At 45.5% G+C, this 27,398-nt stretch overlaps 4 protein-coding genes across 4 annotated transcripts in view; 3 read left to right on the top strand and 1 right to left on the bottom strand.

Annotated features, from left to right (window-relative positions):
• LOC119449490 (post-GPI attachment to proteins factor 2-like) overlaps nt 1-27,398 on the top strand; it is a 354,194-nt gene that overhangs the window by 77,713 nt on the left and 249,083 nt on the right. The window lies entirely within an intron of this gene.
• On the top strand, nt 801-3,521 carry LOC119449487 (alpha-methylacyl-CoA racemase-like). Its single transcript, XM_037712668.2, has 2 exons — nt 801-1,005; nt 1,661-3,521. Exons 1-2 carry the CDS (start codon nt 861-863, stop codon nt 2,065-2,067), a joined length of 552 nt encoding a protein of 183 aa, XP_037568596.2. The 5' UTR covers nt 801-860; the 3' UTR covers nt 2,068-3,521.
• LOC119449485 (uncharacterized) lies at nt 5,074-17,993 on the top strand. Its single transcript, XM_049665240.1, has 4 exons — nt 5,074-5,247; nt 10,491-10,524; nt 13,889-14,013; nt 17,586-17,993. The coding sequence occupies exons 1-4, from the start codon at nt 5,174-5,176 to the stop codon at nt 17,671-17,673; spliced, it is 321 nt and encodes a 106-aa protein (XP_049521197.1). The 5' UTR covers nt 5,074-5,173; the 3' UTR covers nt 17,674-17,993.
• LOC119449483 (SHC-transforming protein 1) overlaps nt 17,990-27,398 on the bottom strand; it is a 34,591-nt gene continuing 25,182 nt past the window's right edge. The window contains exons 4-12 of the mRNA XM_037712666.2: nt 26,903-26,973; nt 26,709-26,769; nt 24,848-25,021; nt 23,299-23,480; nt 22,364-22,493; nt 22,014-22,161; nt 21,353-21,418; nt 20,111-20,346; nt 17,990-19,432 (exon numbers count right to left, since the gene is read on the bottom strand). Of these exons, the coding sequence (XP_037568594.1) occupies nt 19,304-19,432; nt 20,111-20,346; nt 21,353-21,418; nt 22,014-22,161; nt 22,364-22,493; nt 23,299-23,480; nt 24,848-25,021; nt 26,709-26,769; nt 26,903-26,973 (1,197 nt within the window). The 3' untranslated portion in view covers nt 17,990-19,303. The remainder of the gene's footprint in view (nt 19,433-20,110; nt 20,347-21,352; nt 21,419-22,013; nt 22,162-22,363; nt 22,494-23,298; nt 23,481-24,847; nt 25,022-26,708; nt 26,770-26,902; nt 26,974-27,398) is intronic.

Below are 27,398 nucleotides of genomic sequence, written 5' to 3'. Positions count from 1 at the left end.
ATTATAATCGGTTCAGCGGCTGTCTTACGAGATTATTTCTGGGCTTAATTACATATGAATATTGAAATCGGATGCAAGGTAAACAACGCATGAAGACGATGACAAGAAAGAGCGACGCCGTGAAATGAAGTGCGCTGTCTATACGCTTTCGTTCTGTGTGCTTTTCGGCAATGCTTTCTACTTAAGTGACGAAGGAAGCTTGCAGGGAACAAAAGCTGCTGAATATATAAAGCTCTTCCACATTCAAGTTGCGAACCCTAAACCCCTAACCTAACCTAACCTAACCTGGTGGAATTCGCCCAAACGTCTCGTGCCAAATGTGGTAGTGCGCGTCGCTCGTACCCGCGCACAATTCATAGGATGCAAATACTGCTATCACATTTAAAATCGCATTTAATATCTCTCACCGTGCTGTCATATCGGGTTGAATATCGAGGGGAACTGTTTAGAGAAAGGGCCCACTACATAGGTTGCATTGCTACAGTTTCGAGTCCAGATAGCTGGCCACATTCAGCGAAATGGGCGGGGTATACATACGCAAAGAAATGCTATGGCATTTGATATTCCACTTAAAATCAGTACTGTCGTATCGGGTTGATTGTGGAGAGGGACTAGTATGTCGACAATGGGCCCACGCACTACGTAGGTTACGTTGGTACAGTTCTCATTAAGTCCAGGTAACTAGCCAGGTTCAAGAAAGTGGGCGGGGTATACGTATGCAAGAAAAGCCTATCGCATTAAAAAAAATGTAGCAGCTACTGCACGAGTCTATGCGGTGGATGTTGAACTTGCGTGCGCGCTTGCAGACTGAGGGCTGCGCCTACGTCAGCAGCTTCCTGTGGCGGACGCGCAGCTCCAAGATGGCGCTGCCCATCTGGATCGATGACCGCGGAGGAAACATCCTGGACGGCGGCGCGCACTTCTACAACGTGTACGAGACCAAGGACGGCAAGTACATGGCGGTGGGAGCGCTCGAGCCACACTTCTACAAGATACTCGTGGAAGGTGAGTGGCGCAAAAAGAATTGTACGATATATCTTGGGCATGTTTTCTTGCGTCTGCTGCCGGTCTTTTTCTCTTTCTTTTTTTTACTTTGGCTGTTACTGAGTATAACGCTGTGTATGTGTAATCGCATTTTGTAACTTTATTTACGTGCAATAAATTGAAACTTAATTGTGCTTACGACTCTCCGTGTCGGGCCTACAGCTGATGGTGTTTTTATAACAGGTGTTTTTATTTTTATGCGGGACATAGAAAAGCGAACTCGTATCTAGGCTTTTGCCGTCCTTGCTGATAGGGTATTAGCAGCAAGAAAATCTGCAACGATAGTTTCTAATTAACTAAAATATGCTAATTGACTTCATACTTACTAACTTTAGGGCACACGTAATTGCGAAATTGAAGCCGAGGAGACTTGAGCAAGTCTGCTTGGCAGGTTGGGATGAAGACCCACGCGGCGCAGATGACGTCGATGAACGGTTTGAAGTCTGGTGCACGTCCACGGAAGGTGGTGCATCCCTGTCTCCCGCACTAGCACAGGACAGGATGGGAATGGTCAGTCTGTCCACTGGCCGCAGAAGGAGTGACAGGCATTCGCTTTGTTTCTTAACAGCGCGTGCTTCACAGACACACACACAGCCCTGCTCATTCTGTCGCGCAGGTCTGGGTCTGGACCCGGAGGAGGTGGAGCAGTTCTCCGAGTGGGACAAGTGCAAGGAGGCGTTCGCCAAGTCGTTCAAAAGGAAGACGCAAGCCGAGTGGTGCGCCGTGTTCGACCTCACGGACGCCTGCGTGGTGCCCGTCCTGGACTACGACCGCGCCTGCGAACATCCGCAGAACGCACACCGGCGCGCCTTCGTCGAGTGCAAGGACGGCCCACCGGCTCCCCGTCCGGCGCCCGTACTGTCCCGGACGCCCGCCGAGCCGGACATGGAGGAACCACTGCCCGGAGAGCACACGAGGCAGATCCTCAAGGAATTGGCCGACTTGAGCGACGCCGAGGTGCAGGGACTGATAGACGACCAGGTGGTCGCGGCGCCCTCCTACACGCTCAAGTCCAAGTTGTAGTTAACGCAATAATATATACACCCGTAGGCATTGTCTGGAGGTGGTCTCGGTCACGTGCCTGGGGCTTCCGGTTGATAGGGTTGATTGACACTGAAATGGCTCAGGCCGCAGCTCTCTTTCAAGCTGGGTTTTCGCCTGCGCGCTCACCTCGCTTCAGCCGCAGAGTACGCGGGCGATAAGCTGAGGCTTCTTTGGGAGGTCCGCCTTATGGTGTTACAGGGACGTGCGCCTTTTATTCGAAAAGAGATTTCGCGCTTACCGCTGATCTGTTCTTGCTCAAGTTTTGCAGCGAGATCGCATTTTATGGCCCGGGTCGTTAAAAATAACGCTTAGCACTGTTACTTGCCTGATTTGTCAAGAAAAACTGCGAATTTGCCTTCGTCTAGCGTGACCACATCGAACGCACCAGCAATTAATGGAAACCAATCTCGAAGACCATGCTTTGCCGTGCTGCGAACGGCGGAAGTGACATAGCTGCCATGTTTTAAACATCACCTACTGCGAGGGGCGCACACGAAGGCAATTTCGCAGTTTTTTTTTCTTGACAATTAAGTGAGGAAATTAACAGTGCCAAGTGTTATATATTGAACGATTGGGACCATAAAATGTGACATCGCTGCAAAACTTGAGCAAGAACAGAGCAGCAGCAAGCGCAAAATCTGTTCTACGATTTTAAGATAAAAACGCACGCTATACCTGTAGATACTTTTGTCCCGTGCTACCCGTGATCAAGCCTAACACAACAGCTGATCTTAAAACGCATGGCGCACATAAAGCAAACTTGTGCCCAATATTGCAGTGAAAGAAAGGACTGGGCGCAGCTCCACGGGTGTTCGCCGCCGTGGTCAAAACTGCGCGTAGCGCTGTCGGTAACTCACGAGAAAGCGTTGCACAAAGCGCAAACTCGTGAATAACCTTGCATTCTGGCCACACATGACGCACCAACAGCCCTGCAGACAGAGTACGAAGAAATAAAACTACTTTGTTTGGTACGGCGCGGATGCAAGGTGGGGCTGTCGCAACAGCTTGCGACTGCGTTTATTATTAGCATTCCAACTGTCGTGCAGTGCCATTGAAAAACTCTCATTAGGGAGTTTTAGATATTGACAGTTAGGGGGCGCAAACAGCTGGGCTTTCAAAAGAACGCGAAAAGGTACACAATTGAACCCCAAAGCTGTACGAATCAACGCAAGCCGGGCGCGGCGCTTTGCGTGTGCAAAGGTCCCTTTGGGTATACCAAACCCGTTTGCGTATACGCAAAATCTAAAGCTCCCTATATTACATCAACTGACTACTAATACTTAAGTACAGTATTTGGCAAAATTGTGCGCACTACTAAAGTATTTTTACGTGCTCTAAGAGACACACAAAAGAGAGAAGGAGAGCTGATGCCTCTCTTGCATGTCCCCTTCTACGCGTATCTTAATTGTTTTTTTTTTTTTTTTTTTTTTTTTGCGAATAAGTACTTTACCTCTACCAAGTGAACGGCAACGGACTTGCCCACTAACAAGTTTTACAGGAGCAGGAAATTCAAGTGCCTTAACCTAACTGACAGCATTACAACTGCCTATACTGTTGCGGGGGCGCATGTACTGCTTGAAAACGCGTATTTAGCGTATGTGCGCAAATTCTGTAGAGGCGTCATTTTAAGAGTGTCACAAATAGAAAAAAAATGAAATTTCGCTTAGTGCTGAAACCAACGTATTTCAATGCTACCCCTTCGAGCACATGGGACCAAGCGCATCTAATGTTTTTTTTTTTCCTGTACGACTTTACGCCGCCTATAGTTGGCGGGATGCTGGTATGTTGTGGTTTCGTTGGAGAAAGAGTCGCCAGGGGCGGCGATTACTACATATATTTGTCTCCAAGTACCCTTAAACAGTTCGCACGTGCTCGTGGGAGTTATATTTTTTTAATTAGAAAAATTATTATGTTCGCCTGGCTATTGTGTTCTCTGTCTGTATAGTTATGAAAACGACCATTGTCGCCAATGTAATAAATATACCTGCATTAAAGTTCAGTAAACCGTGATGCTTGGAATCCATTGTGTTTTTCGGACCCTTTCCCTATCTGCCTGTCCTTTGCGTCTTAGTCACGGGACCAGTGGCATGGCCCCGCGCAGCCAGTGCACCATAATAAGCTAGTGCTCGTTTGTGCCTTGCAGTAGGCCAGCCCGCTTGTTTTTTTTTTTTTTTGTTCACTTTTTAGAGCGCAGCTTGTAGGCGCCCTCCTGCGGCTGCGGGCATAACCGAGCGAACGAACACAGCAAAAGATGAAAGCAACCGCGGAGCGCAGCGGGAGATGAACGACGCGAGGAGGAAAGCGGAGAGAAGGGTGCAGCGGATCCACGAGGCGGAAAGCGGAGGAGGGCATGGAGAAAGCGTGATAAGAAAAGCGCAGTGTGGCGACGATGGCTACGAGATGGCGCCAGAGTAGCGTGCATCGTCTGGTAGGTCTGTCGGCGGCGGCATGCTGTGAATCGCGCCCACGCGTCACCCACGCGCCAGCTCTCGCGATCTCCAGATTAGGGAGGCATTCGCGCCACACTTCGCTCCGTTTGCAACGTGCCGCATGAGACAGGTTGTCCGCGCCAGCCAATATTATCGCGAAATGAAAACTCGTATAGAGCTGCACTCAAATTTCGGATTAGGTAGTGTCGTAATCCTCGGTGAATTTTGTTACCTTTTTCGACGACAAGCAGTCTAAAGATTTAATGCCAGAACAGCAAGCAGAAAGAACAGGGCGAACAAAAGAATAAAGAGCGTCAAGAAATACAATTCGTAGGGAACAAGTAAAAAGAAAACAATTAGATATGCATTACAACAGCGCTATACAATAATATCAAATGAAATACTCATAAACAGGAATCTCTAGCAGAGGCTGCCTATCTGCATAGTCGAATGCTAATAATGTCACCATAATTTCTATTGTTCCAATTTTGAGAAAAAAATGGCGCAGTTAAATAGAACACACAGCCAGTGTATAATTTAGAATGTAATGAAGTAAATATAATTAGCATTCTTTTAGGTAGCCGTTGGTCATAAGTACGTTCATGGTGAAATGAAAGGAAGAAGATGTGAGACATCAGCCCGCGAAGAAGGTGAAGATGATCGGTGTTCGCGTGCCAGCGCTTCGACAAGCCCGTATAAGCAGCATCACCAGGCTTGCAGAAGACTATGCGTAAGTGGCTTTTATATTTTGCGTAAGTATTGATCGCTTATCTAATACAAGTACCATTTGCGCCACGAAGTAGCTGAAGGACGTGTCACAACCTGTCAGTAGCAGACGGACCCAAATGGCACTATCGACAGCGTACAATGCCCATAGCTTTGTCGTCTAATGTGCCTCTCTGCGTGTCCGGTCGTTCTGACTGCCCAAGCGCTACAGCAAAGTAGAAGATCCTACAGCTATTCGTCGAGCCTTTCCGAACGGTCCGAGCACAGAAACGCTATATCAGACCTTTTAAGAATAATCAGCGTCGGCAATGTTGTTCTGGACATGACGTTCTGTTCCCGTGTTAGCAATATAGCGGCGAGAAGTTGGAGTGGCGCCCTCTCGCGAGTGACGTCACGGCCAGGACACCGCGCGCGCTCGTTCGCTTCGTGCATGCGCGGTGTATGCATGGGGCGCGCCAGCCGTACTTCCTGAACTATGTGTTGGCTGCTTTCTGCTGTCGCGCCTAAAGTGCAGTCTCTTTTATTGCGATAGCAATTATATGGACACTCAAAAGCAGATTTCTGCCGTCGGCGTCGCCGTCGCCGTCGGCGTCGCCGTCGCCGTCGCCGTGAGGTTCCGTATGACGTCAATGGAGATGAAATCGTGGCCGCGCGCCGCCGAACGCTGTATGTGCGAGTGAAAGGGCGCGAGGGACGCGCTCTTTCACGGGGAGTGAACGCACGGCGGAGAACAAACGCGCGTTCTGCGCCGTGCTTCCTTAAGGGCTGCAGAAGTAGGCGTCTCTTTACTCCTTTACAATCACCATATATGTAGAGCAAACGCGCCTTCTTCCGATGCGCGAGAGGCGGTGGGGGGGGGGGGGAAAGGGGGAGGGAAGGGAGGCGACGTTTAGCTGCGGCACCAAGTGCCTATTTATATCAGAGGCTCCGGCAACAGTCACCAACGCCGCACGCATTTTGAGCGAACGCGGGCAAAATGCCGACGGCGTCGACAACAGTTCGGCGCGTTGCCGGTGCTGCTGCATGTCCAAGTTTATACAGCTGATAAAGCTAATATCATTACTCCGTATATCTCTCTACAAATTTGCTATCGCAATTGATGCTTCACCTTTCAGGTGAAACTGCGACAACTTTTTTCGAAACTGCGTGAATCGTGAAAATTTACTGCTTGGATATCGAAGCTATACATATAGATTTGCAGGGCCCGGGTTACTGCTTTCCCAACGCAGAGGTACGCCGTGTCTGTTCATAAATATTGCGTAAGAACAATGTCTGCAAATTCGTCAGTATGGGAAATTTTAATTGTACGATGCTTCGCTCCACGCTTAACATTCCTTTAGTACTTAGTTATGACAGACACTTCCTTTTACACGGAACAGCAATATTGGCATTTGGTGTCACCTTTAGATATAAATCAGTATATTAGAATGGGATGCTGCCTGAGAAGCTTACATCAAGCTTCTTATTGCTCTGTGGAGTTGTTCTGCTAAAATTTGGGCACTGCAGTAATGCGTAAGAACAGGAGTTAGGCGCGCATGTTTTACGAAAAAAAAAATTTGCTGCTACTTTCACCTTTCTCCGAAACAGCCACCCAGAAAAAGCATTATACACGGCTGTTAAACGACTGCGCTTCATGTATATAGCAATCGCCTGAAAGAAAAGGTTCGTAGTTAAGATCAAGAGTCAAGCCATTACATGCCATGCAATGTTTCATGGTGGCTTCAAGCGGTCTTTATCGACAATGTGGTATACATCCAGCAATGGAAGCAACCGGCAATCATTATGACGTTATGACGAGACGCGCATTGTTCACGAAACCCTTCCGTTCACTATATAGAACTTCGAATTGAAACCATGAAGGAGTCATTTACAGCGCTAATTAGAATGCCTATAGCATACTCGAGGCACTAGAGTGCAGCTTGGTCATGCAACATCGTCACGCAACTACCGTCTGCATTACGATGTCTCCCAACCACGATGGTGGTTAATTATACGAACTGAGAACTATTCGCTGCGTCAGCCCATAAAAGACCGTCTCGTATCCCCGCCTCATAAAGAAGACACTATATATGCAAGCCTCATATGAAGTCACTTGATTTTTGACCGCCTTCGGTGAATGCTGATATTTTCTACGTGTCCCATAACACTAAAGAATGAAGCTTCGGCTTCTTCCTTGCTGCAGCCATATGGTCTAAAAGACATATTTCGCCCAAAAAGTTTCGCCGAGCATGCTGTGTCAGTTTCGCAAAGAAGATCGGTCAAAACAAGCAGCGCTAAATTACTGAACTGAGTATAGAGCGTGTAGCACTGAAAAGAGAATAAATATTGGTCCATGAACTTTTTGTGCGGCAAACAGCTTAAAGCCTCAATTAGCTTTACTTAAAATTACCGCCGTTTAATGTTAACTGGTTAAGAATGGCTTAATCTTGAGAAGCAGTTCAAAAAGCAAACGGTATACTGGCAGAATCTATACCTATGTGTTGTTTAGTTTAGTCCTCGTACTACTGCCGAACTTTTCTGTGAATAAATGCGAAAATTCGATATTTTGCCAATGAACAGCTCGTCGGGAGCAAACAAGATTTAGCGGGTTAAAATACAGGTAAATGTTGTAGAAGTCATATATTGCTAGCGTTTGTTACACGATTGTTGCACCACAGCAAGTATATGGTCGTTTAACTATAATTGTTCTATCCTATGTTTTCGCGTTTATGCTTTTATCATCCACGTGAGCTACCGCTGCAGACTGTAGAACTGCGCATGAAAAACCCACACCGCTTTGGACTGAACTCCGTTGGCCGGCACTGTAACGTTCGTTGCCTTTGAGAAATATATTGTTGTCGTTATAGAAAATAAGCTCTTTCAGTGAATTTTGACGAACGAGGACATCGTCAAAATATATTTGAGAGGACTGTCATAAGTGTACCAGCATAGGGAACGAGAGCGAACAAACGGAAACGTTGCAGAAGGCGCCCGGACGCAGCCCGAACAGGCGCAAATTCTTGCCATCCTGCAAATCCCTGCCACAGACGACCGGCGCAAATCCTTGCCATGACGTCATGCGAGCGGCGCTCACAGCGCCGCTTTTGTTCGTTCTTGCCGCTAATATGGCGTGGCTTGCGCGACTTGAGTGTGGTAGGAACAGCGAGAGCATGCACCACTATAGCAATCGACAAAGTTATGAATACGCGGCTGCGCCGACGGCCTAACTGCCCAAGTTCTTGAATTCTCGAGCTCACCAAAAGATGGAAGGGGCCAGCGCTGTAGCGGACTTCCATAAAGCCGACAAACATATATGATGAGGCAATGCTGGTATCCGGCCGCTGCAGTCACCCTATAGCTGCTCGACTATGCTGTTTCTACGGCGTTCATTCCATGAAATTCGGCATCCCGCCCTATCTGCGCAGCGCGCTGCCATGCAAGCAGTGTTGGCTATACGTGAACAGTTCAGGCCGTAAGGTATCTAATGATAAACGCGCAACATTCAGTGCGGCATTCAGTGCAGACATCACGTGGGAACTCGGTCATTGCATGGCAGTGCCGAGCGTCCGCCCATAATTCACGTTAATTGTAACAGTTTAGTGCAGCATCTTCGTTTCGTCAGTCACAACTTAAAATTAATGTGTTTAAAGGGGTGCAGAGATACAGCACGCGTCTGGTTAATATCCGTTTTGCGTGCCCGTGAGCAACACAGCCACAATAATGAGCTGCGGCACTTGCCTAGCTATAGCGCACATTTCCTGAGCCAGCGTGAGATGTCGTTCAATGATGGCTGCGATAAGCTGAATCAATCGTACACGGCCGAACTAGCACTTACAAGGCCACAACGGCCTCGCTACATCCGAAAAGCTAGATCACCGTGCACACTGCAGCGCTTCTTGGTTCGCTCACCTCGTTTTCGTGTAGTTCGCTCTGATGTAGACCGAAACGACGTAAAGCTTGCAAATTTTAGCTGCTATCGAGTCCTCTCCCCGTCGCCGCTTTCGCTGTGTTGTAGTCAACAGCTATGCTACAGCGCGTAAGTCGCGCAGGCGTAAGCATGCCAATATCTTCATCTTATCCCACTGCGGAGAACGAAGGTGTTTGGAGGGCCATGTTGCGCGGCGAACACTTCATGTATGTCGGAACACCAACAGCAAACTCGATGAAACGTGTAGCAGAGCGCGCGCGTACCACGAACTGTTCCGATCACACACGTCTGTCCTTCACGGTGCTGGCGGGAACCCAATGTTTCCTTCCGTGCTCACAGCGTTGCTGGCGTAATGTGCCCGTTATCCAACACGGGAAACTGCCTGGTCAGATTCGATGTCTGACCAGGTCAGAGACACTACAGAGCGGAATGTTAAGCTCTGTCAGCCAATTACGCTTCTGCAATCGCAAAATATCCACCGACTTTTGAATGCGCCTGCTCGGGTCTGTTGTCAACTGTTCATCGGTAAAGGACTTAACGTACATTCTTGAATTCTAGTTATGATGCACTTATGAAACTAGCAAGATTCGCGAAGTATTTCCAAGCCAAAGCGGCCCAAATACGAGAAAACATGCCGAAATTCGTGACGTCACTATGACGTTTCGGTGCAAAAGAGAGAGATATATATAGACAGAGGGAAGCTTGGCTCTGATTTTCGCCTATTTATAGTCAACCTTTTCCCGCCAAATTGAATTGAAATAGAGCTTTCAAATAATACTTTTACCACTTCGTACTAATTTAATATTGGTATTCATAGTGCCCCTTCAAACCCCACACGCATTTCACCTGCACGCCTGTTTAGTCGTCAGGACGGCCATCGCCTTTCTGCTATATATATATATATATATATATATATATATATCTGTTAGCTCTTATGCATCACACTTTTCCTCCACATGCCAGCGGCACATTTCCCGCCTTTGTTGGCATCGCTTACCCGTGTGCTTCAATACAAGTCTGTGTGCTTCAATACAACCGGAAAATAAGTGAAAGTTCAAATGCTATGTTTCACCGTTCCGAGCGTACCTCTCATGGCCGGAGTGTGCATACCCATGCCACCCACGCGATGTGCGCGACAGAAGGCCATTATTAAAAAAAAAAAAAAAAAAAAGAAAGGAAACACTGAAGACAATGCATTCAAAAGCGCGCGAAAGCCGTTCCCGTTCATGGGCTGTTGCGACGCGAACGCTTCGCTTGAAACTTTCCGCATGCTTTTCGTGCGCGCGAACATTGCCGTGTCATCCTCACGAGCTCGATGTTTCTCTCTTTTCTCGCCGCAGATTCCGTGCAGCCGCCACCACATGTGCTCACTCGGTAGGTGCGCGGCCACCCTCGCTCGTGTACTTGTGATGTTGCGCAATATTTCGGAGAGCGCGCGGTTGTCTGGTCTCGCGGCGTGCAATGTATCGCGTCCATCATGATCGATGCTGCATATCGTCTCCACCCGCTTTCCGCATGCTAAGCGTTTGGTCTCACTGAATGCTGGATTTAGAAAGTTATCAATATATTCTTTCCCTATACGTAATCAAAATTGTCATTGTCATCATCATGCGCCCAATTAGCTACGGGCTGTACAAGTTACAACGTAAATACAGAATGTTTAGTTATCAGTACAGCTATAGTATAGAGCCCTAGGTATCTATGCTGCTTTTCAAGCGGGTCGTATATGTTCTTGAGTGCTTGCCAAATGCTCAGGGGGACAGGATGTCCGGCAGCTGCGATAACTCTAATCGGTCGACTATACCACAAACAAACAACGCATTGATCCGTCGAATTCATCCGAGCGAATAAAGCGACACGGTGGCATGGCTGTCGATTTCACCACTCGGATCCATTTGGTTCACCGCTGTATGCATGCAGGGATGCGTAACGCAACAGGAACTTCTTGGCACTCATTTCCCGTTCGAAACGTTTTTTTATTACTGAGCTTTTTCACTTTTTAACTTAGACTAAGCATTTAATATCAGTATGGAGATGTTGCCATTGGGCGCAAAAAAAAAGAAAATAAAAGAGAAAGAAATGAAAGAAAGAAATGAACAGATATGGTGGAGCTGCCGCAGTGAAAAGGAAATAGAAATGACGCAAATGTACTACAGACGCCAAAACAATCGACCGAAAAAAGCAAGCTGAATGTTTTTTTTTTTTTTTTTTTTTTTTTTATCCACCTCATGACTATAGTAGCTTCAACAGCTTCAGCGGACGGTATAATGTTCCGGAAATGGCCGGCCCAGAGTTATAAGCGTATACGCTATATAGCCCTATCCACCCAGCATACAAAAGAACCCACTGAACGGGGTTTAGTTTGAGCTAGGGTTGCGAGAATATGCAAAATTTCAAATGCAAGAAAGCTATTCGATTCGAACTCGATTCGAGATGTTACTATTCGAAATTGTTGACTATATGGGGATAACGCCTATTGCAGTCTCGTTGGAGAGAGAACTGAGAATGTCCCCAATGATTCTGTGCAAGAGAGTCGCGGTTGTTGCGCAAACGAGGCATCAGTTCCTGGACGAACGCACAGGGCGTGTGTAACTTCTGCTCAACAATTTCCAGTCATTCCATAAGAACGCATCGCTTGTTTGTAGCCTATAACGAAGTTGTTTCAATTCAGGCAAAGCAATTCATTATTTGCGCAATCTCGGCATTTTTGCACCATTCTAGAGCAATGTGTGGTGATTTTGTGTCACATCCCGCTCCTTCAATCAACACAACACTACTTGCATCTGGTGATGCGCTATTCCCTTGTTTCATTACTGTCGTTCTTATAGTGCATGAAATGACTGAAAGTAGCTTTCTTATCATTCACAAGCTTCTGACAGGACGTACAGCTGCGAAAGGCATTACATGCATGCATCAAATAATGTGAACAAGCCTATGTTAAATTTTTTTTAAAAACCAGATGGACTCCACCACCTGGGGTTCTTCGCAGGCTGGCACTATCTATCTATCTATCTATCTATCTATCTATCTATCTATCTATCTATCTATCTATCTATCTATCTATCTATCTATCTATCTATCTATCTATCTATCTATCTATCTATCTATCTATCTATCTATCTATCTATCTATCTATCTATCTATCTGAAGGCAGTGGCGCTGTTAGCAAGTCGTGCGATGTGAAGGTGACTAAACGGAAGGTAATCAACTTTCAAGAAAAGCTAGAGTGAGTGAGCAGCGATCAAAGGAACTAAGGCCCCAGTCCGGGCCTCTTCGTTATGCTCAGGCCTCTTGGCAAAATCGAGCAGCGACAGCCACAGGGCACGCCGCGAAGCGAACGACAACGTGACGTCGTGACGTCAACATCGGTGTCGACAAAAATTAAGGCGCCCGTTTCGAACGACGTGATGAACGACCTGCGCAGGCCAGAACACGATTTTGTCTTTTTAGTAAGGTTTCTGCTTCCGTCACAGCTTGTCGCTGCTGCACCCACGTTCGAATCAGTGATTCTTGCACATGGCTATAAAAGTTGAGCAACTGCGGAACTATGCAAGCAATAGCAGAACACCCGGCAAATGCCCACTTCGGAAATGTCGATTCCCGTCATTTCGCCGAGCTTCAAGTAAGTCGTACTTGTTCTGCTAAGCAAAAGCGTAGCCGCACATGTGAGCGCGAAGGCGTAGCCGACTTCTCTGCAGGGAAGGTATAGCAAGGAATGCACAACGGGCACGCGCGCAATTCCGCTGAGCTAGAACTGAAAACGTTAAAGGGAAGGGAAAATAAATTAGTTACTGATAAGTACTTTTTGAAATTCCATTTTCGTTAATTTCGCGATAATAGGTTATTATCATCAGAAGAGAAAATACAGGTCAAAGTTCAATTTTTTTTTTATTTCGCGTCGCAACCCCAGCGCTGGTACGTCACTATGACGTCACGGTTTTCAAAGTATTTTTCTCGTATTTGAGTCGTTGTGGCGCATACGAAAGTTCTCCAGAATTCCCAAGTTGCCTTTGGCTCGTTTAGAATACGATGTAATCCATCTTTACTGATCACAATTGAAATAGGCCCTAACAGACGCCGCTAAAATCCAGACGTCATTGCTGGCTAGTGCGGGAACTTCACGGCGGTGTCGCCACCATCTTTCATTTATTGTGTCTTTCTTACTTAATGAAGCGCGTCCTTTTGCGCGTCCTTTCTACGGTAAGACCGGAGTTTTGGGGGATTCTAAAAGGTAGTTTACTAATACGGACAAACGTTATTTTGAAGAGAATATCTTCCTGTATGTCTGTTTATAGCCTTTTTTTTTTTTCGCCGATACCGAAGCTAGTGCAGTCTAAATATGTGTCACTGGGTATGAGCCACTGGTCACTGTGTATGCGCAAGTGGGGCCACTGGTAGGCCACCTCACCCCTGGGTATGTAATGACAATGATGATTATGATTGTCATGACGACGATGATGACAACCGATCAAAACTTGGAAGTCGATTAAACCACAGTAGCTGACGTCGATCAAACGTTGTTGCAACAGTGCGGTTCTCACAGTAAATCCTACGGTTCATACCCAACATTCTCTCCCCCACCCCCTCCCCATTTGTCAAGGAAGGCATTGTCCTTCATCGACTTCAGCTAGACGTTGATTCGCCTTCCAACTTGTTTCTCTTTAGAGTTTGTTCAACACGAAGACCAACTTCGGTGGACAAAATAGTTAATGCGGTCCTTCTGTTCCATACTTGACAGCGAGAAGGACGAACCACCCGAGCCCGTGATTCCAGACGGCGCCGTCTACCTCATCGGGGGCTTTGTCCTATGCCTGGTCGTCGGAAGCCTGCTCTTCATGGCTTACGTCATGATCTCGGAGAGCGGTCAGTGACACTCGACTCGAACTTATCAAGGCACACGCCTCGCGGTTGTGACGTCAAATGCGGTGTGTCACTAACATGCGACTTCCTTGTGCGCCGCGTGCGAAGTCGATATGAGCAAACCTTGCAAGGAGTTGAGGTCACTTCCGGGCGACAGCGCCAGGAAGCAGACGGCGGTCGTCACAGAGGGCTGCGTCCTACGCGATAACTGTAGTTTCCTCTCGCTTGAGCGAACGCGGTTACGCGAATGCCTTGAACTTTGCTAGCGAGGCTGAAAAAATATAATTTGTGATTTAATCCTAATGGTAAAATTTCGCAGCTCCTTCACACTTTCGAATTTGTGACACCCTGTATCCTTCCAAAACGTAAGCGTCTCTTCTTTCCCCAGCCTGCAACCAACGAATATTAAGTTCCTGTTGATCTGAAGACGATTTCATACGTGACCTTTCGACACGCATTTTTTAAACCGCGCCGATGCGTTCGATGAATCGTATACTGGCATCTGCCTTTAATTCGCATTACAACCTTCAAATTGTTTTCGATAGTATCTTTATACTTCAAGCACCCTTCGGACTCCTTCACTTGCGCATTGCCTCGCGTCACTTGCCATGTCTTCGATATGCGTGTTTCATCTGTCACGGCGCTACACCAACGCGTCCTATAACCGTGTTTACTAGCCTGATAGTCGTCGATACCAGCGTACAGAATCTGTTGCGCGCACACCACATACGCTGCGTGTTACTCGGCGTTAGACCCATTTAGCGCATGTAGATTCCCAACGTGTTGTTGATGCGGGCTGCAGCTAGCATCGGCCTCAGACATTGCAGCTGGCTCAGGCTCGGTATCGGCTCATTCGTCTATCATACATATATTAACTTTATAGGAACGCGCCTATGCCGTTGCCATTGATAACGCTTCGGGTTACTCTATCTACTTACAACGTGCTTGCTATCGCACGGGAAGCGAAAACAGCCTTTTTTGGAGCGGACTTCTCCTCACGAGATTTATTGCTCGCTTTAGGCTACGTACGTGCAGACGCACATTCAACCTCGTCGACAAAGTGATTGGTTGATTGACGGGACACCAGTATAGTGGCGTTTGACCACGTGGGTTGGAGGGTTCATCGGAATGCGGCCGGAAGTATTTGATCGAATTTGTGAAACGGGGCGGTGGGCACTGGTGAATTCAGAAGGGGGACCCCGAATCTAACGATCGTTTGGTATCCGAAAATGATTTATTTGTATACCATTAGCAAGCTTATCAGGTTACGGGCACCGTACACAAGCGCCGGTTAAACACTCTAAAAAAAGTTTACACCCTTTGGGTCGTATCTTGTCCCCAAACAATAATCGTCGTCCGTCTTGTCTGCATTTCCTTTCTTAAACGCTGCGCGCGCGGTACTTCCAGATAACTTCGTCACGAATGGCATACGCGTTATCAGTGTGATAAAGGATTTTTGACAGGAAAGCAGCAAGCGCAGAGTTTTCAAGAAAGGAAACGCAAGCCAGACAGATGACGATATTGTATGGGGATAAGACACACCCCAAAAGCTGCATATATTCAGTGCAGCTTTAAAGGGACACCAAAAAGCAACGCTAAGTTAGTTTAGACGGGTATTATTTCAAACTCAATTTTCATTCATGTTGGCGGAAATGGGCTGGCTGGTTATTAGTTTAGAAAATGAAGACCAAACCTTTTGTTTTCATTTCGCGCCGAAACATATCTGTGCCGCAACGTCAGTGTGACGTCAGAGATTTCAAAGTACTGTTCGTATTCGGGCTATATTGGAGCCAGAAAGTTTCTTGAAACTTGCTGTGTTCAGTCTGATTCCTTTAGAATGCAATGTTTCTTTTTACCGGTAAATCATTAAAGCTGACGCCGCTGCAATCCATGACGTCACGCCACCGTGCATGGCGCAGAAACTTCAGGGCACAAAGTTACCTGCTAAAATTACCATAGGGAACTCTGGCTAGGGTGGCTAGCCATCCCACTCTGGCGCCCCCATCGCCAGCTACCTACAGAAACCACGGGAGTGATTATTAGTACATAGATTTGCCTGATCTTACTGCTTGGTGGCTCCAGGCATTCTCGTGGCCTTATTTACTACGGTTTATCTGCCTTTATTGACTTAAATTTATTAGCAATCGCATTTTTTCCTAAACGCAGAAGACGATAAGATGCTGCGCAACATGCATGCTGATTGCGAATTGTTGGATTCGTAACACAATATTTTGTTGAAAATGATCAATTTGCAAGTCACAAAGCCAACCGAAGCCAAAAGCACAAAGTTTAGGCAAATCCATGCATTAACCATCATTTCCGTGCTGGCTGACCAACCGTGGTTGTGCTCCCCTGTACGCTGCTGGTGCCAGAGTAATTTTTGTAGGAGATTATATGTTTAGGGTGGCGTCGCCAAGTCTTTTCCCACTCATCTCACGGCTGCTACTGCAGAAGCATAGCTTACTAATACAGCTTTATTTATGATTATTCTTTTGCGTCCCTTCAATATATGGGGAATACTGGAAAGAGTCTACCAATTGTTTGGGTTGGTAAGATACTGGCCTCCTCATGAACACTCCCTTATCAAGGGGAACTCCAGTAATGCGAAGTTACTCATATCACGGTTTGCAAAGTTATTACTGTTTGTGTGCATCCTGAATGTTGTGTTGCCTTTGAGAGAGGTCAGATTGACGACAAAATTTGCCACACTACAAGCATTCTCAAGAGCATGTCAAGCTTGACTTGGTTGCAGAAGTTCACAGAAAAAATAACTTAATTACACCTGAAAGCATTCTTCTGCTAGGAACATTCTGAAATAATTTCAAACCATTTGCTGCCTCCGTGTGAAGTTGGCGCATGTCTTTAAAGAAAATCTGATGAGCATTCAGTGAAAAATACTTTTTACATTCTTAATGTTTTCTGTGGTATGTCTTTAGACATTAAAAGTGCCATGCCTCATATGCTTGTAAGATAGTTTATATTGCCACAGCTGCAGTTTATTTGCAGTGTTCAGCCTCGTATCTGAGCTTCATTTTCTAAGAGTCCTGATAATGTGCTGACAAATTTTTGCTAGACAACCACAAGTCAAAACACAGCACCCTCTGATGTAAATGTCTTGTTCCAATTTGGGAACTCGAAAGTGTTACATTGCAAAAGCATGTCAAGGTCTCACTCTCATGTTTAATTAATGAGAGCAATCATATTTAAAGCCATATTCATGACCAGTTCTGTAGTCCCGATTTTTTTTTTTAATTTTAATTTTGTATACTGCTCCTCTTGTTGCACCACTGCACATACCTTAAACTTATAGCCCTTGAATTTAATCTTTCAATTCATGCTTACTGATTACGTATGCATGATTGCTCTATTAAAGTTCGTTATGTTCACAAACACAACTTTGCTCTATTAGCACAAGGAACTTGATTCTGCTTGCCTGTTAGGTACCTGAGAGCAATCAGCAACAGTATTCTAAACAAGGTGAACAGCAGTTTATTGACTGAAAAGCCTCATGTGAGCATAATCAAAATTTTGCTCCATTTGGCCATGTATTGAAAGGACTTTTCTTCTCGTTACAGCGGCAGTTGGGGGAGCACGGAAGTGACAAGTACACACTTCCCATCTTCGCACGCATTCAAAGAAAGCAAGGCCAAGCGAGCAAGTTAACTTTCTGAGTAGTGCTTCATGGTTGCATCTTTCTCCCTACTCCATCATGCATCAACCTTCATGATTTAGTTGACTACACGTTGCTGTGCCCTGTAGCTGCTTGTTGTGCTGCTCTTTTCATGGCTGTGAACAGCATTTCCTGTTGCCCCAATGGACTTGCATGTCACTTAGTGCATATTGTGACTGGACAACGCATCTCGAGACATTCATGCTAGAGCAAGAACTTGGCATTTTCACTTGTTCTTTGCTGACAAGGACAATGTTTATTTGGGCATTCAGGTACTTTGTACAAAAATAAAGATACGAGATATAAAGGGTGTGAGACAGCTTTGGCTCTACTGTTTATTCAAAAAAACGTGTTTGAAAGCGCAGCGTAGCTGGTTGCTTGCAGAACACCATAAATTACTTTCTTTACAAATATGTACACATTATAAACTATATCTGAAACTCACAACATACACAAGCAAGGGAAATTAGCGTATATAAATTAGAAGCTTGCTTGGGAGACACAGGGAAGCAAGAAAAATGTGTAGGGATGGGGGAGAGCTCTGTAAGGATGTACTAAAAGAAGCAAGACAAAAAGAAAAAGTTCAGAGAATCCTAAAAAAGGGACATTTTGTTTAACTTTGATGGTCCTAAGCCAGACGCGGGTGACTAGAGCTGGACAATGCACCACTCACAAAACTGCTGCTGTCTTTTCCTAGAGTGCATGGACATTCATCCTCCATCCCATTCTTGCACGTGCGCCACATACACACAAAACAAATTGCTTGCGCGCATGATGATGCCCAGCCAAAAATCTTCGGAGTCTTGAGCGGTCACTGTAAGTGCTGCTTTGTTCGATTCAACTCTCCAGGGCATACTTTGCAGAAAAATTGAAACAACTAAATATAACTGCTATCTCAACAATGCCTCATCTGTGCCGGCGTAGCATACCCGCTTAGTTTGATGCAGGCAATACTTGTATAAACATTGTCGCACTGGGCCCCTCAATGTCTCACCAAAGGTGCAACAGAACACTTGTGTGCCTCTCTATGTTTCTCTTCCTCTCCACGAAACTGTGGCAAATGGTGGCAGCAGTCGCTGCCAACATAGAATACTGGGCTGACAGTTCTCGGGAGAGGAAATGTAGCAGCCTAGGCACTCTTGAGGAAATGCATTGCCCCATTTAAAACAAGGGCAATGCAGTAAAAAGGCTGGCTTTGCCATTTAAAACAAGTAGCAAGGTGCCCAGCTTCATGCTGCGACTGTGTGAAAGCGCTGCTAATTGCAGCCGACTATTACTTGAGCGCTGTTCCTACACTGATTGTCGCACGACAAGTCCCAGTGACAGCAGCGGGCGTTGTACCACAGTTGCTACCCATGACTCGTTAAAATAAAGGTCGTTGCAGGTCCACCAATGCTAGATGGTCGCACTTGTCGTCAGAATGTCGTGCACTGTCAAAGTCTCATCTCTGAGGAAGTTGCACCTCCTGTGGCCGGGGAAAAAAAAACTATACGTCCCATGAAAGGCAGCAACACGAGTCCTCCGAGAAGTCCACAAAGGCACTGACTGATGATTTGCTTCTGTAGCGTTTCTTGTTCGCCTTGCGTCCCGATTTCTTGTCTTTGGGCATCAAAGTGACGTTGATCAGCGAGGCCTTGGCACAGGAGTCTTCAGGACAAGTGCACTCTCCGCTGAGATGATGGGAAGAGCATTGTCCCGGTGAAAGTTCACAAGGTGGCTAACGCTGTCGAAAGTGCGGTCCTTTGTACGAACCTGAAGTAAAAAACAAAAAGCATTGTTAAAAGGGCAACACACATCCATAGAGACAACAGGAAGATGCAGCAGGCTGCCATTAGCCAAGTTTAGACAATACAAATTTTTCCTCCTATGCTTTCACTAAACAAAGGCAGCAGCTTTCAATATACCAATTCAAAGAACTCAACTGTAGTTTCAAATGTGTTAACGAACAAGCAGAGGAGAAGCAGAAAAGGAAGATGGACAGAAGATGAAATGTGAGAACCAGACAAGCCAGAGCAAGATACCACTGACATTACAATATGGCTGTTCCCAGTGCACACCTCAACATTGCCTCACACTTAACCATACTGGTGATGTAGCAGCGACAAATGGCTATGTGGTGTCACCAGGAAGCATGTACACGGAAAAGCATGGTGTAGTTGTAACTTAACTGGACAGCTCAACAAAACTACAGAAGTAAGAAGAAAAATGAATAAACAGCAAACACATGTTCTTCATTTGCTCGAATTCTGTAGTGCTGCCCACTTCCATCTTTTCAGCCTTTGTGCTTGGACAAGTCAATCTTATTGGCACACCACGGCAAATTCACAGCTTCTACTAGAATGCTCCGACCTGCCGCGTGTGACAGAAGCATACATACAAAAAAGAAAGTGGATTCTTCTGGAGGAGTGAGGGGGAAAAGCTGTCACGTACCACGCCTGCTGGGTCCACGAGAAGCAAGTGCCGACGAGCTCCGTTCTGCATGCCCGTAAGCACAAACTGACCCGGTGAGTTGTGTGACTCTCGCACCAGAAAGTCACCATCATGGGTGAGACGTGACTCGCCCTCCTTGCGGCTGATGGCACCATGGAACCACACCTCTCGCTCCAGAGTGGCACGGTGCCACGCCTCCTCTTGGGCCACGCCACCTGGTGGCGGTGCTACGGGAGCTGCATGAGCAAGGTGCAACATACTTAGAATGACACTGCACATCACGTCTGTGAGCAAATCAATTCTGCAGGGTTCTGCAGAACTGATTTGCCGCATCATGTATGCGTATGCGTACAATGGCTAACACAAAACATTAAAATTGAGCTGCGAGTGGCATGAAAAGATCCAAATGATACATGAAGCTTAATGTCCCACAGCAACAATCGGACTATGAAATACACTGTAGTGGAGTGCTGTGCGTTAAGTTTGAACACTGTTATTACAAAAGTACACAAGCGCTTCTGTAATTTTACCCACATGGGAATGCGGCTGCGTTGGCGGGGAACTTAATCTTCACATGATATCATACTCGGCAGCAGACCATCATAGCCACTGAGCTAACATGGTGGATGGCATGAGAAATGGCCACTAAGTCGACAAACAAGTAGCTATGAGCAAGTGGAAAGGTGTGTCCCCCTCACACACGCGTGGTCAAGCGTGTGTGAGGGGGATTTAGTACTGGAGATTCTGTAATCTTGAGTTTCGGAGATGCGTTCAAGCAAGAGGCGGATGAAACATTCACTCCCCACTGCAGGCGACACTTTCAGCCGCGAGGGCAATGTGTACACGAATGCGTGGCTGGGTTCGCTTCGAACTGCCGATGTGAAAATATAGTAGACACATAATGAAACTGTATCTTTTGTCGTGGACTCTCAAATTAAATAAAATGAACTTCTTTAATTCAAACGTGCTTTCTTCATGTGGGCGGTAATTTGGAAAATTTTACGGCCCCTCCTGCGAAAAAAAACTCCGTCGGTGACTGTACTTATTTGCACAAATGGTCTAATTTAAATATAATTAAATTTAGATATACCAAAGCAAATTGCCTATTTTACAGACTTCATTATAGTATCGAGATTCAACTGTCATAAAAAAGGCATAACTCGCACCTACTGAAACGCTAAAAATGCATTAACAGATACGCTGGTCATATAGCTGCAGGAAATTATAGCAAAATATACTCACGCATATCAAATGGGTCCAAAATGCCGTTTTTGCTGAGTCCAGTGTCCTGGCCCATGTTAACATATTCTGTTAAATGAAAAAAAAAAAGAGGGAAAAAAATTCAGTAAGAAGGCTTCACGAGAGGCTAATAAATATCAGATTTACAATGCGCTTTTAGACAAAAAAAAAAAAAAAAAAGCTAAGATAAATGATGCACATTTCAAGACAAGGACCTGATTTCAGTATTCAAACATATTACTCACATATTATTTCTCAAGAATGTAGTCAACTAATCAAAGATAAGCTGATGTCTAGACTTAATATATAGTGTTACCCATACTGACGATAAAAATTTTGTTGTACGTAGCTCAGAAGATATTGCACTATCAAAAAGTGAATGAACTGGACAGAGCAACACTTAATAAATGTTCTTTTCTCCTCCTCCTCCTGCCATGCAGGAAGAGAAAGGCCCCCACCACAGAAACCAATACTAGTACTCCAATAACCTATCCGATAGCATAGAGATCCTTGATCACTCATGATCAATAGGCTTAGAGGCCTCACTGAAAGCTCATACACAGGTAGAGCTTTCAGTGAGGCCTCTAAACCTATTGATCATGAGTGACCAATGCTTCACGTAGGCGTGGTTGAGAAACAGTTGAGAACTCTGCACTCAACTCACCATGGCGTTGAACAATTGGCACTAGCGGGAGTTCCTCTCCACTCAAATCAATGAGGTTCGTGTCGCGGGACACCTTGCGTGCATTTGGTTGAGGTGGAATGCTCACTGGTGCACTTGGTAATGCTTCTCTCAAAGGATCCTTGCTGCTCTGTAATATGAGTCAAGCGAAATTGACTTAATCAGTGCCAAGCAGTTGATTCACATCATTCTTTTCTGGTGAAATGGCTCACTAAGCGGAAAGCTGTAAAACACACTTGGCCACAAGAGAGAATTTAAACACAATGTGAAGCATCTTATTAACTTACAGGCTAACCTTGCATTGACTTCTCTCAGCCAAGAGGTCAACTTACATCTGTTGTAGGCTCTGTTCGGTAGTCGGGCAGAGGTGGCACAGGTGGTGGTGGGGCCTCAGGTGGTATCTTGCCAGGAAGATCATTGTAGTAATCAGGATCATTATTTGATGGTGCCACAGTCTCTGGCCTGTAAGTACATACAGACAGCTGCATCAAAACACCTGGAACCTGGACACATTATGCTGATGATATAGCTCACGTAGTGCCGGACATCATCATCATCATCATGTAGTCATAACTGCACAGCGCTGGCTGTCACTGTTTAGTATAGTTATGTGTTGTTCAATTTCTGAGCAATGTCTGTGTTCAAGCCTACCCATGTTTGACAGTCTTTCAAATACTTTGCTCGACTCCGGCCTTTTGATATATCACAAGAACAAAGCTTGCATTGCACTAACTGCGGACTAATTCAGTGGAATTGTACAGCTGCAGGTGCTTCAGAGTGATAGAAAACTAACAAGATAAAGACAATGCTGATCATGTTTTGTGGTTTCCTTTGCTAGCCAAGTTCAGGCTAGCAAATACAAGTATGCCTGTTATAAGAACAATAGGAAATTTGTAAGAGCCCCTTATGTTTCCTCCAATACAACAAAATTAACCTTATACAGGTTTGTGAGTGAGGGCAAAAACTTGCCTACCATTTAAGAGGTAAGTTAAGACATCTCACATGCCTCTCATGCATGTGTTCTAGTGAGCATGCAATCCTCTTTTCTTTCTTGCATCCATCCTGTCTACTCCAATTCTGTGCTCAGTGTGAACAGTGGTTCCCAAAAACTTTGGCTAATGACTATTCACTCAGTGCCCTGTGTATTGTGCATTCGCTAATGCTTGTAAACGGTCTCGATATCAGGGAGGCTCTCAAGCAAACATGGCAACGCTGTTGTTGCCTTGCAAGAAAGTTCCAATTGTACAGCCCATACGGTGGTGCTCACCTTTTTGGTGGCAGCCCTGGTGGTGGTGCAGTGCGCATGAACTCTCGAAAGCGAAGTTCGAAGGCATGCCCAATAGTTGAGATGACATCCTGCGCCAACACACCACCCGAACACTCCAGCACAAAGCAAGCCCGTGCGTTCTGTCCGTCCTTGGCCACGTACGCCACGAAGTCCAGGGTTTCCTGCATGTCACCACATAGAAGCGCTCCTTTTCATTATCATCCCTCTTCACTTTCCTTTTATTTATTTTTTCAAAGCATAAACAGACATAAGTGGTATTGACAAGATCTCACCCAGGCTCTCATGCACAGTCTGATAGTCTTGCAAAACACCACTATTCAGTAGTCACCAGAAATTAAAACGAAGAGAAGACAATTTCTCCCAAATGGTTTAGCCGCCTCAAGGTCTCAATTGAGCGACAGGTGCTATAATAAGTAAGCCAAAGGGTCATCAGTGATGAGATGTACTTGGGAAAAGTACCTGCGGCTCATGGAAGCATTTCATGATCACACCCACTTTTAAGATGTAATGATGTGCGACACTTCCACAGTGTGTGTCATGCTGGTTCTTTGTCTTAATACATAGGTTGCACGGACGTCATCGCGGACGCCATCTTTGGGTACCAGCAGGTCGAGAAGGGGCATAAGCAAGGAACATGACAGCAACAAAAAGCGCGTCTTGCGTCGAACGTCAGAGCGATAACAATGATAAACAGGTGAAAAACAATCGCCGTGAAAAAGCAAAACAGTTTGCACATGATAACACGTTGCACTGACGTCATCGTAGTCGCCATCTTTGGGTACCAGCGCGGTGAGATATGGCTGCGTGACGTCACATGAACACTACCTACATAGCTGTCACAGGGGCACTTCCCATGCTGATGAAATAATGCACTCGTGACACATAACTGCACTCCCTTAGGGCCATTCCCACTGCATCCTCCCAAATCCAGTGCACAGAATAAGCACAACATAAGTTTCGAGGTCTAGTGCCATATCTTCGTCCAAAAAGATGAAAGTGCTACCTACACACAACAAGAGCTTAAAATGTTGCTGAATGAAGTGTTACAGGAAGGAAGACAGTCTCATAAACGCAAGAAGCAGAGCACATTAGGTGGAGGTGAGAAGACTGGGCATTTCTGCAACATTGCTGGCTATGCGAGTGCAGGAAGCTCACACCTTAATACCATGTTACTAATAACTGTAATAGGCTTGTAAATGTTATTTCCCCCCACCTCTTGGGGGTGGGAGAAAAAAAAAAAAGAAGAAAGCACAGTAAAAAGACAAATAATGTTTATTTTTGCATTACTTTTTCCCACTTTGCAGCAGTCAGAAGAAGGGTTAAAAACATAATCAGGTGATTTGGGGAAAAATGTCTGCCTCTATCACACATAATGCTTAGACAGTGTCCTGAACTGTTTCTCTTTTTCACAAGTGGTCAGCAGTTCATTATAGCCCCTCAGACTTTTCCCAAGATAGCTAGATGCTAAGCCAAGCTAGCATTCCTCAAGCTGAATTATGCAGTAAAACAGTAAAAAACATGTGCTCACCGTGTCACCAGCAGAAGCAAATGAGATGTTGGGCATGCTGTGGTCGGCAATTACTTGACCATTCTCCACAACAGCTAGCGTCAGATTGGAGCTAGTGACACAGAGTGTGACGTTCGAGCCAGCATAGTCCAAGTTTGGCCGGTCAGCCAGCATCCGTTGGAGCCTCCGATCCACCTATAAAGATAGTCAATGTCAAGGGAACATTACATTTATATTACGGGCAAAATGGAAAAGGGTTCACGAAGAATATCAGACACAAGCAACTATCTACGCCGCAGCAAACACACCACACACACACACACACAAGCACGCACGCGCACACACACACAATTTAAAAAAAATACAACAAAGTGTAACTCTAGACAAATGAAACAAATCTGAAAAATAATTGCAAACTAGTTTTCAAGCGTTAGATAACCTGAAAACATGAACTGCCACAAGAACGTGCTCATTCTTCCTCTTGTTTCAAACAATGATACCAGCACATTAACCAAACGAACCCTTACTATGACATGTCTAAATGGTGCGCACAAAGGTTTTCGCAAGGCAGACAGAAAGAGACAATGAGAATGATACAGGCTGTTTATTAACACAAATGCACTGTTTTTTGGTGTTTTGATTTGCCTGTAACTTTCCTGCACTGAACCAAGCTATTTGTCAAACCGGAGTGTAGCTGTATTCTGACATCCAATTTAACTGAAATTTTATTGCACTGAATCCAGTGACACCGGAGCGGGGAATCCTAGGAACAATGTGCTAAAGTTGTGAAGGATCTTACCAGAGAGGATCGCTTAGTTCAAACATTTACATGTACCCGCCTGTCCAGTACTCTAAAGGGGTTCATAATTTATAGATCCTGCCAGAAACACAGCTGCATGACTGCATATGCATAGATTAAGAAGGGTTAAAAAAAAAAATGCAGGGATAGCTTTTCCTGGTCCAAACATCCGGAACAGCAGTGCGCTTTTCACATTCCTCTGTGTGGCCTTCTTTGTGCATTGTTTCCTTTTACCAGACCTGCTCAATGTGAGCTGTGAGTCACCAGCACTCATCTCGCCTTTTCAACACCCACGCGTGCACGCAGCAAGTTGCTGGGACAGGAAGCGGGGGAAAAAAAAAAAAAGAGTATATATATATAGGCAATATAAGCTGTCCCAGCTGCAGGTCTCTCGGCGGCAATAAATCATTGAGAAGTGCCTGAACGTATTTTTACGACACATACACACAGGCCAAAAGAGGAAGAGCTACACAGCAGGCAGCTGTAGCTTGTAGCCTGCAGTACAAGGCACGGACCACGACCATCACTCAACAGACAATGTGGCAACGCTATGCTCTAATCTGCGTGGTCTCTCATTTTGTGCAAGTGCTGTTACACTCTGCATTCTAAATTTTCGTTCAACATTCTCACTTGACTTCAGCCATTTTGCATTCTAAACTTTGTAAACATTTTGCATGTTTAGATGTGAAGGCACTGTGAACAGCATTGAGAGGCTTATTTAAAGTTAAGCTGAATAAATGTTTAGCAGGGCTACACAAAATCAAATTAACAGGCCTACTAAAAGATCTGGCCCTTCACTCTCTACTGCCAAAGCATTTATAGAAGTCACCTGCATTACAATTACCGTTAATGATTGGCTGTTCGTTGTCCTTGGACTACAATTATTACTGCACTAGATAACCTACGGAATGCAGAATTAGTAACAATCTTTGTGCGAGCTTGGGCACCCACATTTACTGCCTCGCCAATTTAAATGCCGGTTATGTTCAAACCCATAAAAAGAATGCTCTACAGGATATCTGGGTGCCTATTGCTTCTATTTGCTAAAAATGCATGTGCTTATAATATCAACAGATGCCTCACCTTCCTCTTTTTATCCACAGGTCTCAGTCCTGCTGCTTCACAGACCCTCGTGATGCATTCTCTGAAAGATGACAGACACAGGTGTTTTTCACCACAATTACACCAACATAGCAGCACAGCGTAATTAATGCACACCAAGCAAAGTTTAACACATGTAGTATTGTATAAGCACTACCAGTAAGAAAGTAACTTACTTTGCGATCAGGGACCTCGTATCAAAATCCAGCGACTTCATCGACATTTTCACATCAAGGCAGCCAATGTACTGCAAACAAAAAAAGTAGGCAAAATATAAGCACAAAATTTATCATGATACCTTACCGCAGTGACAAATTACTAGCTCCACCAGCACACAAAAGCAATTTAACTAAACTCTGGCTGTAAATCATGAAAAGTGGATGTGTCACTGACAAAGAAGCACAGCTGCAGCTATATTTTGCTCAACAAGGAGGCAGGGCCTTGCGGGAGCAGTGCTGTCAGAGCAGTGCATGGACACAACCACCAGGCTTTTGCAGAGAAGAGACATTTGCAGTGGACCCATTCAACTTTGTTTCTTTTCACCCAGTCACCTTGAGGAGGAGCAAGCACACCACTCCCAATTTCGAAATGCCCAGCAGCGCTTGCCCAACGGAAAAAGGGGGGAAGAAGGCCAAGGCAGGGGAGAATGCTGCGCCACTGTTAAACGCCCTT

This window comes from Dermacentor silvarum, chromosome 4 (genome assembly GCF_013339745.2).
Source record: "Dermacentor silvarum isolate Dsil-2018 chromosome 4, BIME_Dsil_1.4, whole genome shotgun sequence".
In the NCBI taxonomy this organism is placed as follows: Eukaryota; Metazoa; Arthropoda; class Arachnida; order Ixodida; family Ixodidae; genus Dermacentor; species Dermacentor silvarum.
This window is presented reverse-complemented; position numbering and strand designations above follow the sequence as displayed.